The sequence below is a fragment of the Schistocerca americana genome, chromosome 2 (assembly GCF_021461395.2).
Source record: "Schistocerca americana isolate TAMUIC-IGC-003095 chromosome 2, iqSchAmer2.1, whole genome shotgun sequence".
Lineage (NCBI taxonomy): Eukaryota > Metazoa > Arthropoda > Insecta > Orthoptera > Acrididae > Schistocerca > Schistocerca americana.
The window spans coordinates 736,923,479-736,937,150 of record NC_060120.1 but is presented as its reverse complement, the minus strand read 5'-3'; the positions used below and the strand labels follow the sequence as shown (position 1 = coordinate 736,937,150).

At 40.2% G+C, this 13,672-nt stretch overlaps 1 protein-coding gene across 1 annotated transcript in view; it reads right to left on the bottom strand.

The window, feature by feature from the left end:
• LOC124596385 overlaps nt 1–13,672 on the bottom strand; it is a 132,328-nt gene that overhangs the window by 56,968 nt on the left and 61,688 nt on the right. Inside the window, exon 3 of the mRNA XM_047135507.1 lies at nt 12,210–12,368. Coding sequence (XP_046991463.1) covers nt 12,210–12,368 — 159 coding nt within the window. The remainder of the gene's footprint in view (nt 1–12,209; nt 12,369–13,672) is intronic.

Here is a 13,672-nt window from a genome sequence, read left to right as displayed (position 1 = left end):
AATAGTTTCCTAGATTTACTTCAGAATCACATGTCCTAACAAATGTTTCGAGATTTTCAACAATCGGCAGTTAGTGAGGGGGCTCTAGGATTTACACAGTCCAGTTGTAGTAGGCCTGTAGTAGCTGTGCAATCATTTTGTATGGGAGCACATTTGGTGTAGCAGTAGGCAGTAGCAACAGGAACACTGCAGTGTTTCTGTGTTGAAGCCATGCTGCCACATTTACATGCCATAATCTCTGCCTCACAAGTTTTGTGCAACTGTGTGCTCACACCACAGTATTCACAGAGCCACCAGGCCCATGATGCTGTCTGTCTACGCTGCAGCTGTTGCATAGCCACCACCATGTTTATGCCACTGCCTGCATATGCCACAGTTTTTCGCTATGCTGCCATGTCCATGCCCCACCTGTCCACAACGCAGGTATCGAAGGGCTGCCATAATCACACTATCATGTTGCAGGTTTCACTAAGCTGCTGCGTCCATGCCTGTCCAACTGCAGTTGTTGCAGGGGTACCTCATTCACGCCACTACATGTTTGTGTAGCCTCCACCTGATCCCTTCGCAGCCAGTGCACGACCACCCTGTCCACACTGACGTTTGTTCAAGCCACTACATCTTAATGACATCGTGCACGTCCATCCCACTGCCTGGCCACATCACAGCTTCACAAGACCACCATGCATGTACCAGCATCTGTTCACACCATAAAGTCTCTGCACCACTATCCTATACTGCATCATCTTGGTTCCATCAACCTCGAGCCATAGCATCTCCATGCTGCCACCTTCGCCTCTACGCTGCCAGCTTTGTGATACACTTTCTCCACCATACAGCTTCTGTTCCCCCACTTCCATGCCACATTGTCACCACGCTGCCACCTTCAAACTATAATATCTCTGTACAGCTACCTTCTTGCAGCATCATCTCTGCACTGCATGTTTCGTGTTGCAGTGTCTCTGTACCATTGTCTCTGAGCCATGTTGTCTCTGTGCCACCACCTCCAACATGCAGTATCTCCACTCTGCCACCTCTGTGCTGTGGCGCTTCTGCAACACCATCCTTGTGCTGCAGCATCTCTCTCCATACCAAATCGCATCCATGATCGACCTTTAAGCCATAGTGCATCCTCATCTCAGACAGCAATCCCAAGTATCACCTTCAGCATTGTATTGCTCCACAGCAGCAAGTAAAAGACTACGAAAGTAAACACTGTAACAGATGCATTTCTTTTGTTTATGTTTAGAGTCACAGGCCATTTCTGACGAACTGCAAAAGCACCAAGTGATTGTGGATCAAAGGGTACAGGTGGTGATTCAGGTACCCAAAGGATACAAAGGGGAGAGATAGATAGGGAAAATCAGTGGATAGCAGGAAATCAGCTCTATCTTTAAGTCCATTGAGTGAGAAATCTGAAAAGATGGATTCAGAATTAGGGAGTTTAAAATATGAAATACAGAATCTGAGATATGGATTGAAGCTTGACAGTAGCATTGGAGAATTAAATCAAAGCTTGAGGTGAAGATAGGTAAAGTAAGTGGAAAAATTTGATCGGCAGCAAGACAGATTCATAGAAGCTGAGAGTAAATTGGAGATTAATGTTATACTGGTAGAAGAAGATGGTAGATGGGGGAGAGAAATGGTTTGTGGCTTAAGTGGAAATTGTTCAAATCGATCTTGTGGGGCATATTCATGCACAAGAACAAAAAAAATAAAATCTATGAAAGTCAAACAAATGCAGAATTCAAACCCATTAAGGCATAGATTTCTAAATGCCACAAAGAGATAAATAGGGACTGGAAAAAATTAAAAGACAAATAAATATTTTCAAATACACTGTTAATATAGCAACAGGACATGTAATGTTAGGATATCCTATTGGGCAAGGGTTTTGTACCTAACCATTTAGTGGACAGAATATATATCATACAAGAGGTTTCCAGCTCCATGTAAAGATGATTTTGCAGCTGGCATGAGTGACATTGATAAGATTAAATTTGTAAAAAGACGGAAGTAGTTGTTCAGATGAGCACTAATCAAAATTCCGAGCAGATTGTAGATTACAAAACGTTTCAAACAATGTTCTTGAATAAGTATTGGGACTGGCAAAGTGTAAATTGTGTAAATCGATCTTGTGGGGCATATTCATGCACAAGAACAAAAAAATAAAATCTATGAAAGTCAAACAAATGCAGAATTCAAACCCATTAAGGCATAGATTTCTAAATGCCACAAAGAGATAAATAGGGACTGGAAAAAATTAAAAGACAAATAAATATTTTCAAATACACCGTTAATATAGCAACAGGACATGTAATGTTAGGATATCCTATTGGGCAAGGATTTTGTACCTAACCATTTAGTGGACAGAATATATATCATACAAGAGGTTTCCAGCTCCATGTAAAGATGATTTTGCAGCTGGCATGAGTGACATTGATAAGATTAAATTTGTAAAAAGACGGAAGTAGTTGTTCAGATGAGCACTAATCAAAATTCCGAGCAGATTGTAGATTACAAAACATTTCAAACAATGTTCTTCAATAAGTATTGGGACTGGCAAAGCAGCTGAGATTGCAGAATGATATTTTGAATGGTTCTGGTTACAGAAGTAGAAAGGAAAGCATAAATGAGTTTTGTGTTAGGAAGTTGGAGAAATTAATTCATTTGCATAGACCACTGGATAGGATAACAGAAATTTCAGTTTTGAAAAAAAGACTCCCAGAATCCTTATGATGGGAACTCATCCACAGTCCAATCGATTTTGTGGAAAATATGGATAGAGCTCTATTTTATAGACAGAATGGTAGGAATCAGGACAGAGGACATTACAACAACAATAGTTTTAATGGACACAGTGGCCATAAATGGAAGGATGAGAGAAATGGACACAACATTCAGGATATGCAGCAAGGACAAAATGGAAGTTCTGGAGAATAAGAGACAATTTTGAGCCAAGAAGAGATAATGACAGGCTTGTAGCAAAGCATGAGCAGCTGCCAGATGCTGCTTTCCAGAGCAGATGGTCCAAAAACTAATTAGTGCTTCACTTAAGGTCTGGAGGGAAGCTTGCAATTATGCAATCAGTAGGGCCAGAAAAAGATACAATAGGATGAGATATTAGTGCGACAAGGAGAGGAAAGATATGGATGTGTGACATAGATACTATTCTAAGTAGTGAAAAATTTAGGGGTATATAATAAATACAGTAAATCTCAGAGGAGTTGCTATTCTTGTACTGAGAGTCTCCCCAGGTGACGAATAGGGAAATGCTCACCAGATATGTTGGGTACCAGGGAAATAAAATATTCGGCATGGACGAAAACTAGTACCAAGGGTACAATGTTTTCTTATGTCAGTGGTGGTACCCGAACAGGTTCTGTTCCATACATTAGTAGTGGCTGATTAATCTCTTCTATGGTTAACAATCATAGTTGTAACATGGAACTTGCGTCATTCAAGGTTGATAGCATCCGACAAACATGAAAAGGTCTTTTAGAGAAAAATTTCCATCATCCAATCCAGTAGGCAAGGAGAAGGCTACATTAGATTTCGTGGGTAGCCAACTAGAAGACTCAAATGAATCAGAGCATTTGGAATCAGCCAACTTTCATCAAGTGCACAATGCCAAAATAAAGCATAAACACATTAATTACATTGCAACACGTAAGTTCTTTAATGAAAACTAGAAACCTCAAAAACTTCACCAATGAATTAGACAGACAAAATATCATAGTAGTGGGATTCCAAGAAATGAGAAACACAACAGAAGATCCATTTGAATCTCAATGTTATAGAATTTACAATGGAAAACCAGGACAAAGAGTTATGAAACAGAGCCCACAATTCAGAACAGGATTTATGGTAAATTTGAAAGTGATAAATTCAGTAACTAATTTTAAAGCTATTTATCCATGAATAGCAACTTTGAAAACCACAAACAAGATCTTCACTATCATCAAAGCCTATGCCCCTATCAATGAGAAAAATTTTCTAACAAGAACTATGGTAGAAGTAGAAAATTTCTGGGGTCTTTAGGATTAGGCAATGAATCAAGTCAATAAAAACAACATAAAGATCTTAATAGGAGATTTTAATGCCCAAATGGGAAAGGAAAATAAGTAGAAAGATATAACAGGAAAATGGGCTCATATCCAAATCTATATATTTTAAAAGAAAACCAAGCAAACTTGTGACATGGAAACATCCTGATTGGACAAGAGGAGCGTGGCAGCTCTACCATGTCTGCTTGGAAAAATTCTGTCATAAAGATATCCGAAATGTTAAAGTACTTAGAGAAACAGAAACAGGTCGAGATCATTATTTGGTCAAAATCAAAATCAAATTAAGGAAAAAAGGCCAGTCAACAATTGGAAACAAAAGAAAGTATGACCCACATAAATTAATCAGAAATGACAGATATCAGAAACCACATAAAATACAAAAGTAAATCATAATCCTATAGAATTAATACCAGTTTTGAAACAGTATGCTGCAGAATCAGCCCCAGTAAATCAATGTAAAAAAACATACATTGTGGACTACAGAATGTGACGAAATGCATGATGAAAGACATCGAGCTTGGGCAAAATTTCAAAATCACAAAACAGAAGAAAATGCAAGTAACACAAAAAATATAAGAAAAACGTTCTCTCAAATTATCAGAAAAACAAAGTGCAAATATCAAGAGGCCCTACTGAGCTCCATTGAAGAAGACGTCTACAAAACCAATTCCAGAGAGTATTTCAAAGCCTTTGATAAACAATTACGTAATTAAAACCCTCCCACACTATTTCTGAGAAATAAAGATGGAAGAATTGTCCATAACAACAAGGAAACACAGAAATTATGGCAGAAGCATTCAACAAGCTCTTGAACTGTGATGAAACTGACAAGCTCTTAACAATAGACACAAGCACCCCTGTAAAAGCCAAACCAGAAAATATAAACCCACCTACAGTACAAGAAATAGAAACTGCACTTAAAGAAACGAGAAACTACAAAGCATGCACGGAAAATCAAATGTTTGCCGAAATGTGGAATTATGCTGGTAAAACAACTCAGACATCTTTACATATTATTTTACAAAAATTTGGGTAACAGAAAAATTGCTAGAAGAATTTACATAGCTATAATTAAACAACTTTATAAGGAAGAAGACAAAAGTGATCCAGATAACTATAGAGGAATCTCGCTCTTGGACTGTACCTACTAGATTTTTTTCCAAGATTTTACGTAGTGGAATCAAAGAACAACTGGATAAGGAACTGAAGGAATACCAAAGAGGCTTCAGACCTTGCAGAAGATGTGGCGAACAAATAATTACTCTAAAATTAATCATGGCTTATCACCACAAACGAAACAAGCCTCTCAATTACATTTATAGATTTTGAGGAAGCATATGATTTTGTCCTTAGACCCTCACTGTTAAAAATTTTGAGACCTTTTGGACCCAAAATAAATCAAACGGATATAACTTGCCTTAACAAGTACAAATTCGAATATTAACCATTTCTTTTTAATTGTGCCCTTGGCACAAAACAATCCAAAGAACATTAAGATTAGAACACAAAAAGATGACATAAAGTTGAACTGTTTAGGATTTGCTGATGACTTCGCTATTCTCGCCAAAAATATTCAAGAAACCAAACAACAAATACAATCATTACAGGAAGTAGCCCAGAGTAGCCTTAAAATATCTTTTGGAAAAAAAAACAGAAATAATACTAACAAAAACGCACCAGCAAACAAAATACGAATTGGAGAACATGAAACAAAAATTGTTGAAATGTTTAAATACTTGGAGAAATAATAAAACACAACCTGAATGAAAACCATCATGGCAAAGCAGAATAAACAAATTGATTAAAACACATAATTTTATCAAGAACACAAATCACAAAAAAGCCTCTCAATACCCACAAAGCTGAAACGCTACAAAGTAGTCACACAGCTGCAAATAACATATGCTAGCGAAACTATATTTAAAATAACCAACACTGTAGCAATAGACAGATTACTCAAAATAGAAAGAAGGATACTCAGAACATGTACAAATAAAAAATACCAGAAAGATGGAGTCTGGAGAATAGCTTCAAATGAAACAGTTTATAAGGAAGTAGAACCAGTGACAAGTACAGTCAAAATGAAATGGGTCTCTTTGCCAGGCCATTGGATGAGGACAACAGAAAATAGAATTAACATGAGAATAACTGAGAAGTTATGGAATAGCAAGAGAAACATTAGATGTATCACAGAGATCAAGGAGAACATGATCAGACTACAGATTATGATGAAGTATTTGAAAGGCAAGACAGATGCTCTCAAAGTACTTCAGGACAAACGTATCACACTACCAATAAAAATTAAGAAACAGAGAATGGGAAGGGTGACTTCGGATGAGGAGAGAAGGGCACAACATGAAAGAATGAAAAAGTATTTGGTCAACAAAAAACAGAATAACCTAGCTCATAATATTGACTACAGTGGTCCAGTAAATGGCATAAAATAAATAAAACTACAGTAAATGGAATAGAAGAAATTATCAAAGCAAATGACGTAAAACTAAATTTAATGATGTTCAGTGTAGTTTTATTTTGGTGAAATGTTATAGAAATAAGGGGACTGCATCAGAAAACATCAAAACAGTGTGGGTTTAGTTTCAGCTAAAATTACTGATATCTCTAAAACAGATACTTTAATTTCATCAAAGGGGAAAATAGGAGTGGATAAGGACTCAAGGGACAAAAGAATAAACCATAATTAAATAATTATATAAGAGGCTTAGGTGTAAGTAATGAGTAGAAAAGTGCCTATCCAGGGTAAAGAAGGTACTATCATTAACAATGCCTGCATCTATGATGTAGATAGTAAAATATTTGTTAATGATATGCATGTGCAAATAAATGTACATCAGAATGTGTGTTCTCATTGTGATGAATTGATTAATGAAGTAAGGTTGGGAGGCAATAAGGAGGACGCGACCAACGAGGAATATCCTGACGAAGAAATTGAAACATGTTTTCTTCAATGATTAATTTATGATTCTCTACAAGGATGTTAATTTTAATTGGGTGGGAAAAGAGTAGGTAAATTGTATTGTTGGGGATTGGATATCCCATGTTAAAATTCATAAAGCTTTGATACCAGAGCAGTTGGGTCAATTGATGTTCCGAGTGACCAGGAGATAGAATGAGTTGTGGGAGATAGTATGGTGGGAATGTATTTAATGAATTATTTAAAGGAGACAGAAGTTGTCCATGTTGAAAGATGTAACTTATTTGTCATATTGAGTATGTTAAGTAAGAAATGAGTGAATTAGTTTGTATATTCAATGTTACAGTTATAAATAAAGGTTAATTTGGGACATGAATACTGTTGAAGATAAAATGGTACTTTGAAGTATTTGGATAACTATGGAAGTATGTAGATTATTAAATTTATGTTTATATATTGTATTTGTTGCCTGACTAAGCCTTAATTGAGAGCTAAGCACAGTGGACACTGGATAATTCCAGGGAGGGGTTCATATAACCTGATCACTGGGGAGTTATAGGTCTGCTTATCTGCACAATCATTTATTTAGGATTTATGGTATATTGATAGATGGTTTGGCTTGTGATAGATGGGCTGGACTTCTGGTTGTGCCTGTGTGAGTGGAAGCACTGTAGAGTACTGATGCAACAAACTAGCTGCCTCGAACTGAAGGGACCAATGAAGATCACGTAACATCCCAGTGAACAGAATGTTCCATGTAATGAGAGTACGGGCAGAAGTGTTGGCTTAACTGATATTCACGATTGCAAATCCACAAACAAATTAGCACATTTGTTAGGTATATAATTGAATAATTTATTATAATACAGCTGTTTCTTGTAAGTGCATATGTTGTCCTGAATAATAACATACTGAGTAATCCACCATCACAGGATTGCCACACAGAGATTGGCAGAATAAAAAGGCATTTATAGACACTGACAAGTATCCAGCTGGCTATTCGGTGCAACTTCATGTCAGAATTAGCGGGCTATTACGACATGAAATGGAGGTGTGTAACATTATGAGCAATATGTCCGCTGTAAAAGGTATTCAAAAAAAGAGGGTTTGGTTGAGCATAATATAGCTGGCAAGTAGTCACGAAGCAGCTTTGTCAGATAGGTAAGCAAGTACTCAGCAGAACTTCGAATCACTGGAGCAAGCCATGAGAGAAGGAGGGTTTGTTTTCCTGTATGCCACTGGGGGGATGTAACCTGGAATTCCCATGATACTCAGGTAGATTGTATCGCTGCATGCTTCTGACTGCTGAGCAATATGTTCAGGTGCCACTGTGCTAAAACTACATTGCTCAGTCACATTAATGTGAGCACCTATAAAAATCCTGAATAACCACCTTTGACAGCAGATACCGCTGCAAGATGCGCAGGAAGAGAGATGTCAGGTTTTGAAGGTACCAACAGGGATGTGGAACCATAGTGACCCCAGTGTGGTACCAGCTGCATTCGATTTTTTGGTTGAAGATCTATGGCACGAACTGCCTGGTCAAGGTACTTCCACAGATTCTAAATTGGTTTTAAATCAGGGGAATTTGGTACCCAAGGGGTACAGTAACTCAACCTCAAACTGCGCATGTATACTGTAACCCACGTAACATGTATCATTGTCCTGCTTGTAGACGCCACCATGCTGAGGAAAAAGCAAACTCCATGTAGGGGTGAAAGTGCTGTCCAAGGACAGATGCATACTTGTGTTGATCCACTGCAAATTCCAGAATGACAAGATCACCCAGGGGACGTCGTGAAAATATCCACAGACCATAACGCTCCATCCTCTGGTCTGGACTCTTCCAGTGGTTGTTGCAGAGTGTTTTCTTTGAAATATTTCACGCTATAGACGACGATGGCCATCGTACAATGGAGCATTAAAAGTGATTCATCTGAGAGCATCACCTGTTGCCACTCAAAGGACGTCCAGCTACGGTATTTTTATGTAAATTCTAACCTTTGTCTCGAATGAACAGCAGTCACGATGGGTGCATGAACCAAGCACTTGCTGCAGAAGCCTCTGTGCAGCAACATTGAGGTGGATGGTCATCGAGGAGACGTGTTGGTAGTCCCTTAGTTCAAGTGGGCAGTCAGCTGTTCAACAGTTGCACACATGTTCGCCCATACATATCTCCATCGCCGTCGCTCATCCTTGTGCTCTATGGCCCTTGGTGCAATACTGTTCTCTCGGCGCCAGTTTTGGATAGCGTCATTTTTCTGTGCACAGTATATTTGAACTATGGCGGCACATGAACACTTTAAAGACGTAGCCATTTTGGAAACACTTCCCCCTTGTCCCAAAACCCAGCTACCATGCCCTTTTGGTTGTCACAGAAATTGCTCCATTTGTGTTTTACGATGACTGGACAGTTTGTCGTATCCCCCGACATGCTTAATACACCCTCCACTGCTAGTGCTGCCACCTGCTGTATGTGCATGCTTAATGCACGTTGACGTTGAATATAGGCAGTGGTCACATTAATGTGACTGGACTGTGTAAAAGCTTTGAATATTAACAAAAAACATGAAAACCACTTCCAGGCATCTTACAGAAAATATGATGACAGCATTGAAATAAGAGTAATATTGTCATGTTTATAAAGCAAATATTAAAATAATTATTAACATTTATGTGCAAAGTCATGTATAACAATATCAAGACCTACAGACATTACCTACAAACCTACAGACACCCCATTTAATAAATCTTCAAACTAGCTAAAAAGGGATCACATTTACTTTAATACTGAATGGGCACACTAGTTGTTATATGTAATTTATTTAATATTTATTAGTAAAGTGGGAAAGGAGAGGTCTTCACAGATAGATGATTAGTCTGTTATCAGCATGAGTGATTTATTCCAGAATTTTTATGCTTTTTGGTAAGAATTTTAACAAGGTTTATCTTTGTAATATGGCTATTTGAGTAGTGTAGTATGGCAGCAACAAGCTAAATGAAGGTTGTTTGCTAAGTATGCCATATAAATAATAAATGCTTTTATAAGGGCTTGAATCAACACTGCACGACCTAACCCCAAATTTGCAAATGAACCATATACATATTTAAGATTGCGTCCTCACCTTCTGGTGGTGACATAGCAACAAATTCACCTAAACTGAGGATTGATTTCATAATACGAGGGTTAGAACTTAAATAGTGGCAACTATTTATTCACAACCAATACAAAAGAGTTACATGTTTGCTCCTGTTACTGTCCTCCAAAGTAGTCACCAGCGTTGTGTAGAACCCGTTGCCAGCGATATGGAAGGCATAGTATACCGTTAGCAGAGCCTGTTCTGTTGATGGTGCGAATGGTGCGGTCTATTGCCTGTCGAATCTCTGGAACAGTTCTGAAGCGAATGCCACGAAGTGGTTCCTTCATCTTCGCAATCAAATCAAAGTTACAAGAACTTAAGTCCGGGGAGTATGGTGGATGGTACAGTACTTCCCAGTCCCATCGACCGAACAGGGCAGCCAAAGCTGGCGCTGTATGCGCCCGCGCATTATCGTGTAAAATGATGGGTGGGTTGCGCAGAAAGTATCACAGCTTCTTTCACAAAGCTGGTCGCAGGTGATGCTCCAAAAACGAACAGTAATACGACTTAAAGTCCTTGTGATTCTGATTTGATTCCGAAGATCAAGGATCCACATCGTGGCATTTGCTTCAGAACTGTTCCAGAGATTCGACATGCAGTAGATCGCTCCATTCGCACCATCAACAGAACAGGCTCTGCTAACGGTATACTACGCCTTCCACATCGCTGGCAACGGGTGGCCGGCCGCTGTGACCGAGCGGTTCTAGGCGCTTCAGTCTGGAATCGCGCGACCACTACGGTCACAGGTTCGAATCCTGCCTCGGGCGTGGATGTGTGTGATGCCCTTAGGTTAGTTAGGTTTAAGCTGTTCTAAGTTCTAGGGGACTGATGACCTTAGATGTTAAATCCCATAGTGCTCAGAGCCATTTGAGCCATTTTTTGGCAATTTGTTCAACACAACGCTGGTGATTACTTTGAAGGACAGTAACAGGTACAAACTTATAGCTCTTTTGTATCGGTTGTGAATAAATAGTTTCCAATATTTAAGTTCCAACCTACGTATTTATCTGTTACCAAAAACCCCCATTGAAGTTTCAATTGTTTAGTTTCATCTAGGTTCAAGCAGTTGCAGCTGTGGCGCTGCAGTACCTACACTCCAGGTGAATATGTCACCATGAATGAACTGGATGCCATGGCAGATGCTTTGGTAACTGTGGCAACCATGTTCGCTGAGATTTTCACCACAGTGGAAGAATCCCCTTACGTTACTTTCATTGCAATGGCCAACAAGCAGATCCCACTGACCATGGTGACATGGGAAGAGAAAGACCATATAGAACACATCACAGCAAAATAAGTCCAACAGAAACTGTAGAGGGTCAATGCATGTAAGGCGAGAACGGCCAGCCTGTTGACACAGGCAATTACCATACATCTCCGCAGGGAAATTTTAGCCTCATTTAATGCAGTCAAGTGGTCTGTAATATACTCAGAAGCCTGGAAGCACATGGAGGTAATGGTAATCCCCTAACCGACGAATAACTAATGGCCCTCCAAAATCTCGCTCTATGGTCTGCTTCTGGTGCTTTCCTAAGTTTACGAGCTGCTATACCTGAAGAGGCTGCAGCAAGTCATCCTCAACCAACAGCTTCTCCACACTGAACAGTTCAGATTCTGGTGCAGCCACTCTGTGATGCCCCAACTGGTGCGACTTGCAGAGAGTGCCATGGTGGCTACACAGTGTCGAGAGTACTATGGCCATAATACTCGACGACTCCTGAGCCGTTGACACTGTGAGGCATGAGGGCCTGCTCTACAGTTTTGTGGCCCTTAGAGCCCCATGTCACATGGCTAGCTGCTCCAGTCCTACCTGCAGGTGCTGTCCTTCCATTTCCGTGCTAGATCGGAATTATCTACGCGCTGGAAGATCCGGGCTGAGATCCCACATGGCTCTGTAATGCGCCTCTGTTGTATGGCGTTTCTCTTATCTGCGTGACCTCTACACATAGCCTGGATGGCACACTTTTGGATCAACTACATAATCTGTACAACGTAGATCATCAAGCAGTGAAAATATGCTAATCTAGTATCACTGTAAACACAATAAGAGATCGTTTCTTGCTATCTACTTACAGCCTTCATCGGTTTGCCATTGACACCCATAGCAGAGAAAGCGTTGTGGAAAGTCTTGGGAAATTTCTTCGATGAGAACTCCATGACGTCATACACATCATGGCTATAGGAGTAGTACCAGCCACCAGTAGTGCCCCATGTGTAGAACAAACACTTTGTCTGGAAAGCAAATGAGAGCTATTAGTACAGAATAAGCAGATAGTATAGCCTGTATTGCACTGTCGAAGTTCTCTGATATACGTTTTATAAAGCCTAGTACCACACTCTCTCACTGTCCAGCCTGGCGCTGGTGCTGTGGTGGTGGTGCTGGACTTCAGTGACGAGAGCGTTTCTGCCTCAAAATTCAGACGTATTTATATCATTCCGAGGCGCATTTATTTCACCAATTGTTATTCTTGAATCTTGTACTTACATTCGTGTTTGAACTGCTTCCAGATCTCGGTATAGAGATTATGACTTCCTTAGTAAACTGTCGAAGCACGTATGTGTTGTTCAACATGCAGCTCTCGAAGTTCACAATCTGTGTGGAATGCCACTCCATACTTACTTTATTTACCTCTACTAACACCCTTCCAGTGTCCACTGCTTTGTTCAGTTTGCCCATGTAACTTGCGTCTGGTGTCCTGAATATGGTCTTTAATATTCTACCCCCCCCCCCCCCCCTCACCTATCCTTCACCTTTTTACCCTCCTGAACTCATGGAATACCACTCTGATAACTTCTGGCATCTGCTTGTTTAATCGTGCATATGCACCGAGCAACTTCCTGTGCTCCTTTGAGACCTATTTCGGCCTCCCACTACTACACTACTGGCCGTTAAAATTGCTGCACCACGAAGATGACGTGCTACAGACACGAAATTTAACCGACAGGAAGAAGATGCTGTGATGTGCAAATGATTAGCTTTTCAGAATATTAACACATGGTTGGCGCCCGTGGCGACACCTACAACGTTCTGACATGTGGAAAGTTTCCAACCGATTTCTCATACACAAACAGCAGTTGACCGGCGTTGCCTGGTGAAACGTTGTTCTGATGCCTCGTATAAGGAGGAGAAATGCGTACCATCGCGTTTCCGACTTTGATAAAGGTCGGATTGTAGCCGATCGCGATTGCGGTTTATCTTATCGCGACATTGCTGCTCGCGTTGCTCGAGATCCAATGACTGTTACCAGAATATGGAATCGGTGAGTTCAGGAGGGTAATACGGAACGCCTTGCTGGATCCCAACGGCTTCGTATCACTGGCAGTCGAGATGACAGGCATCTTATCCGCATGGCTGTAACGGATCGTGCAGCCACGTCTCGATTCCTGAATCAACAGATGGGGACGTTTGCAAGACAACAACCATCTGCACGAACAGCTCGACGACGTTTGCAGCAGCGTGGACTGTCAGCTCGGAGACCGTGGCTGTGGTTACCCTTGACGCTGCATCACAAACAGGAGCGCCTGCGATGGTGTTC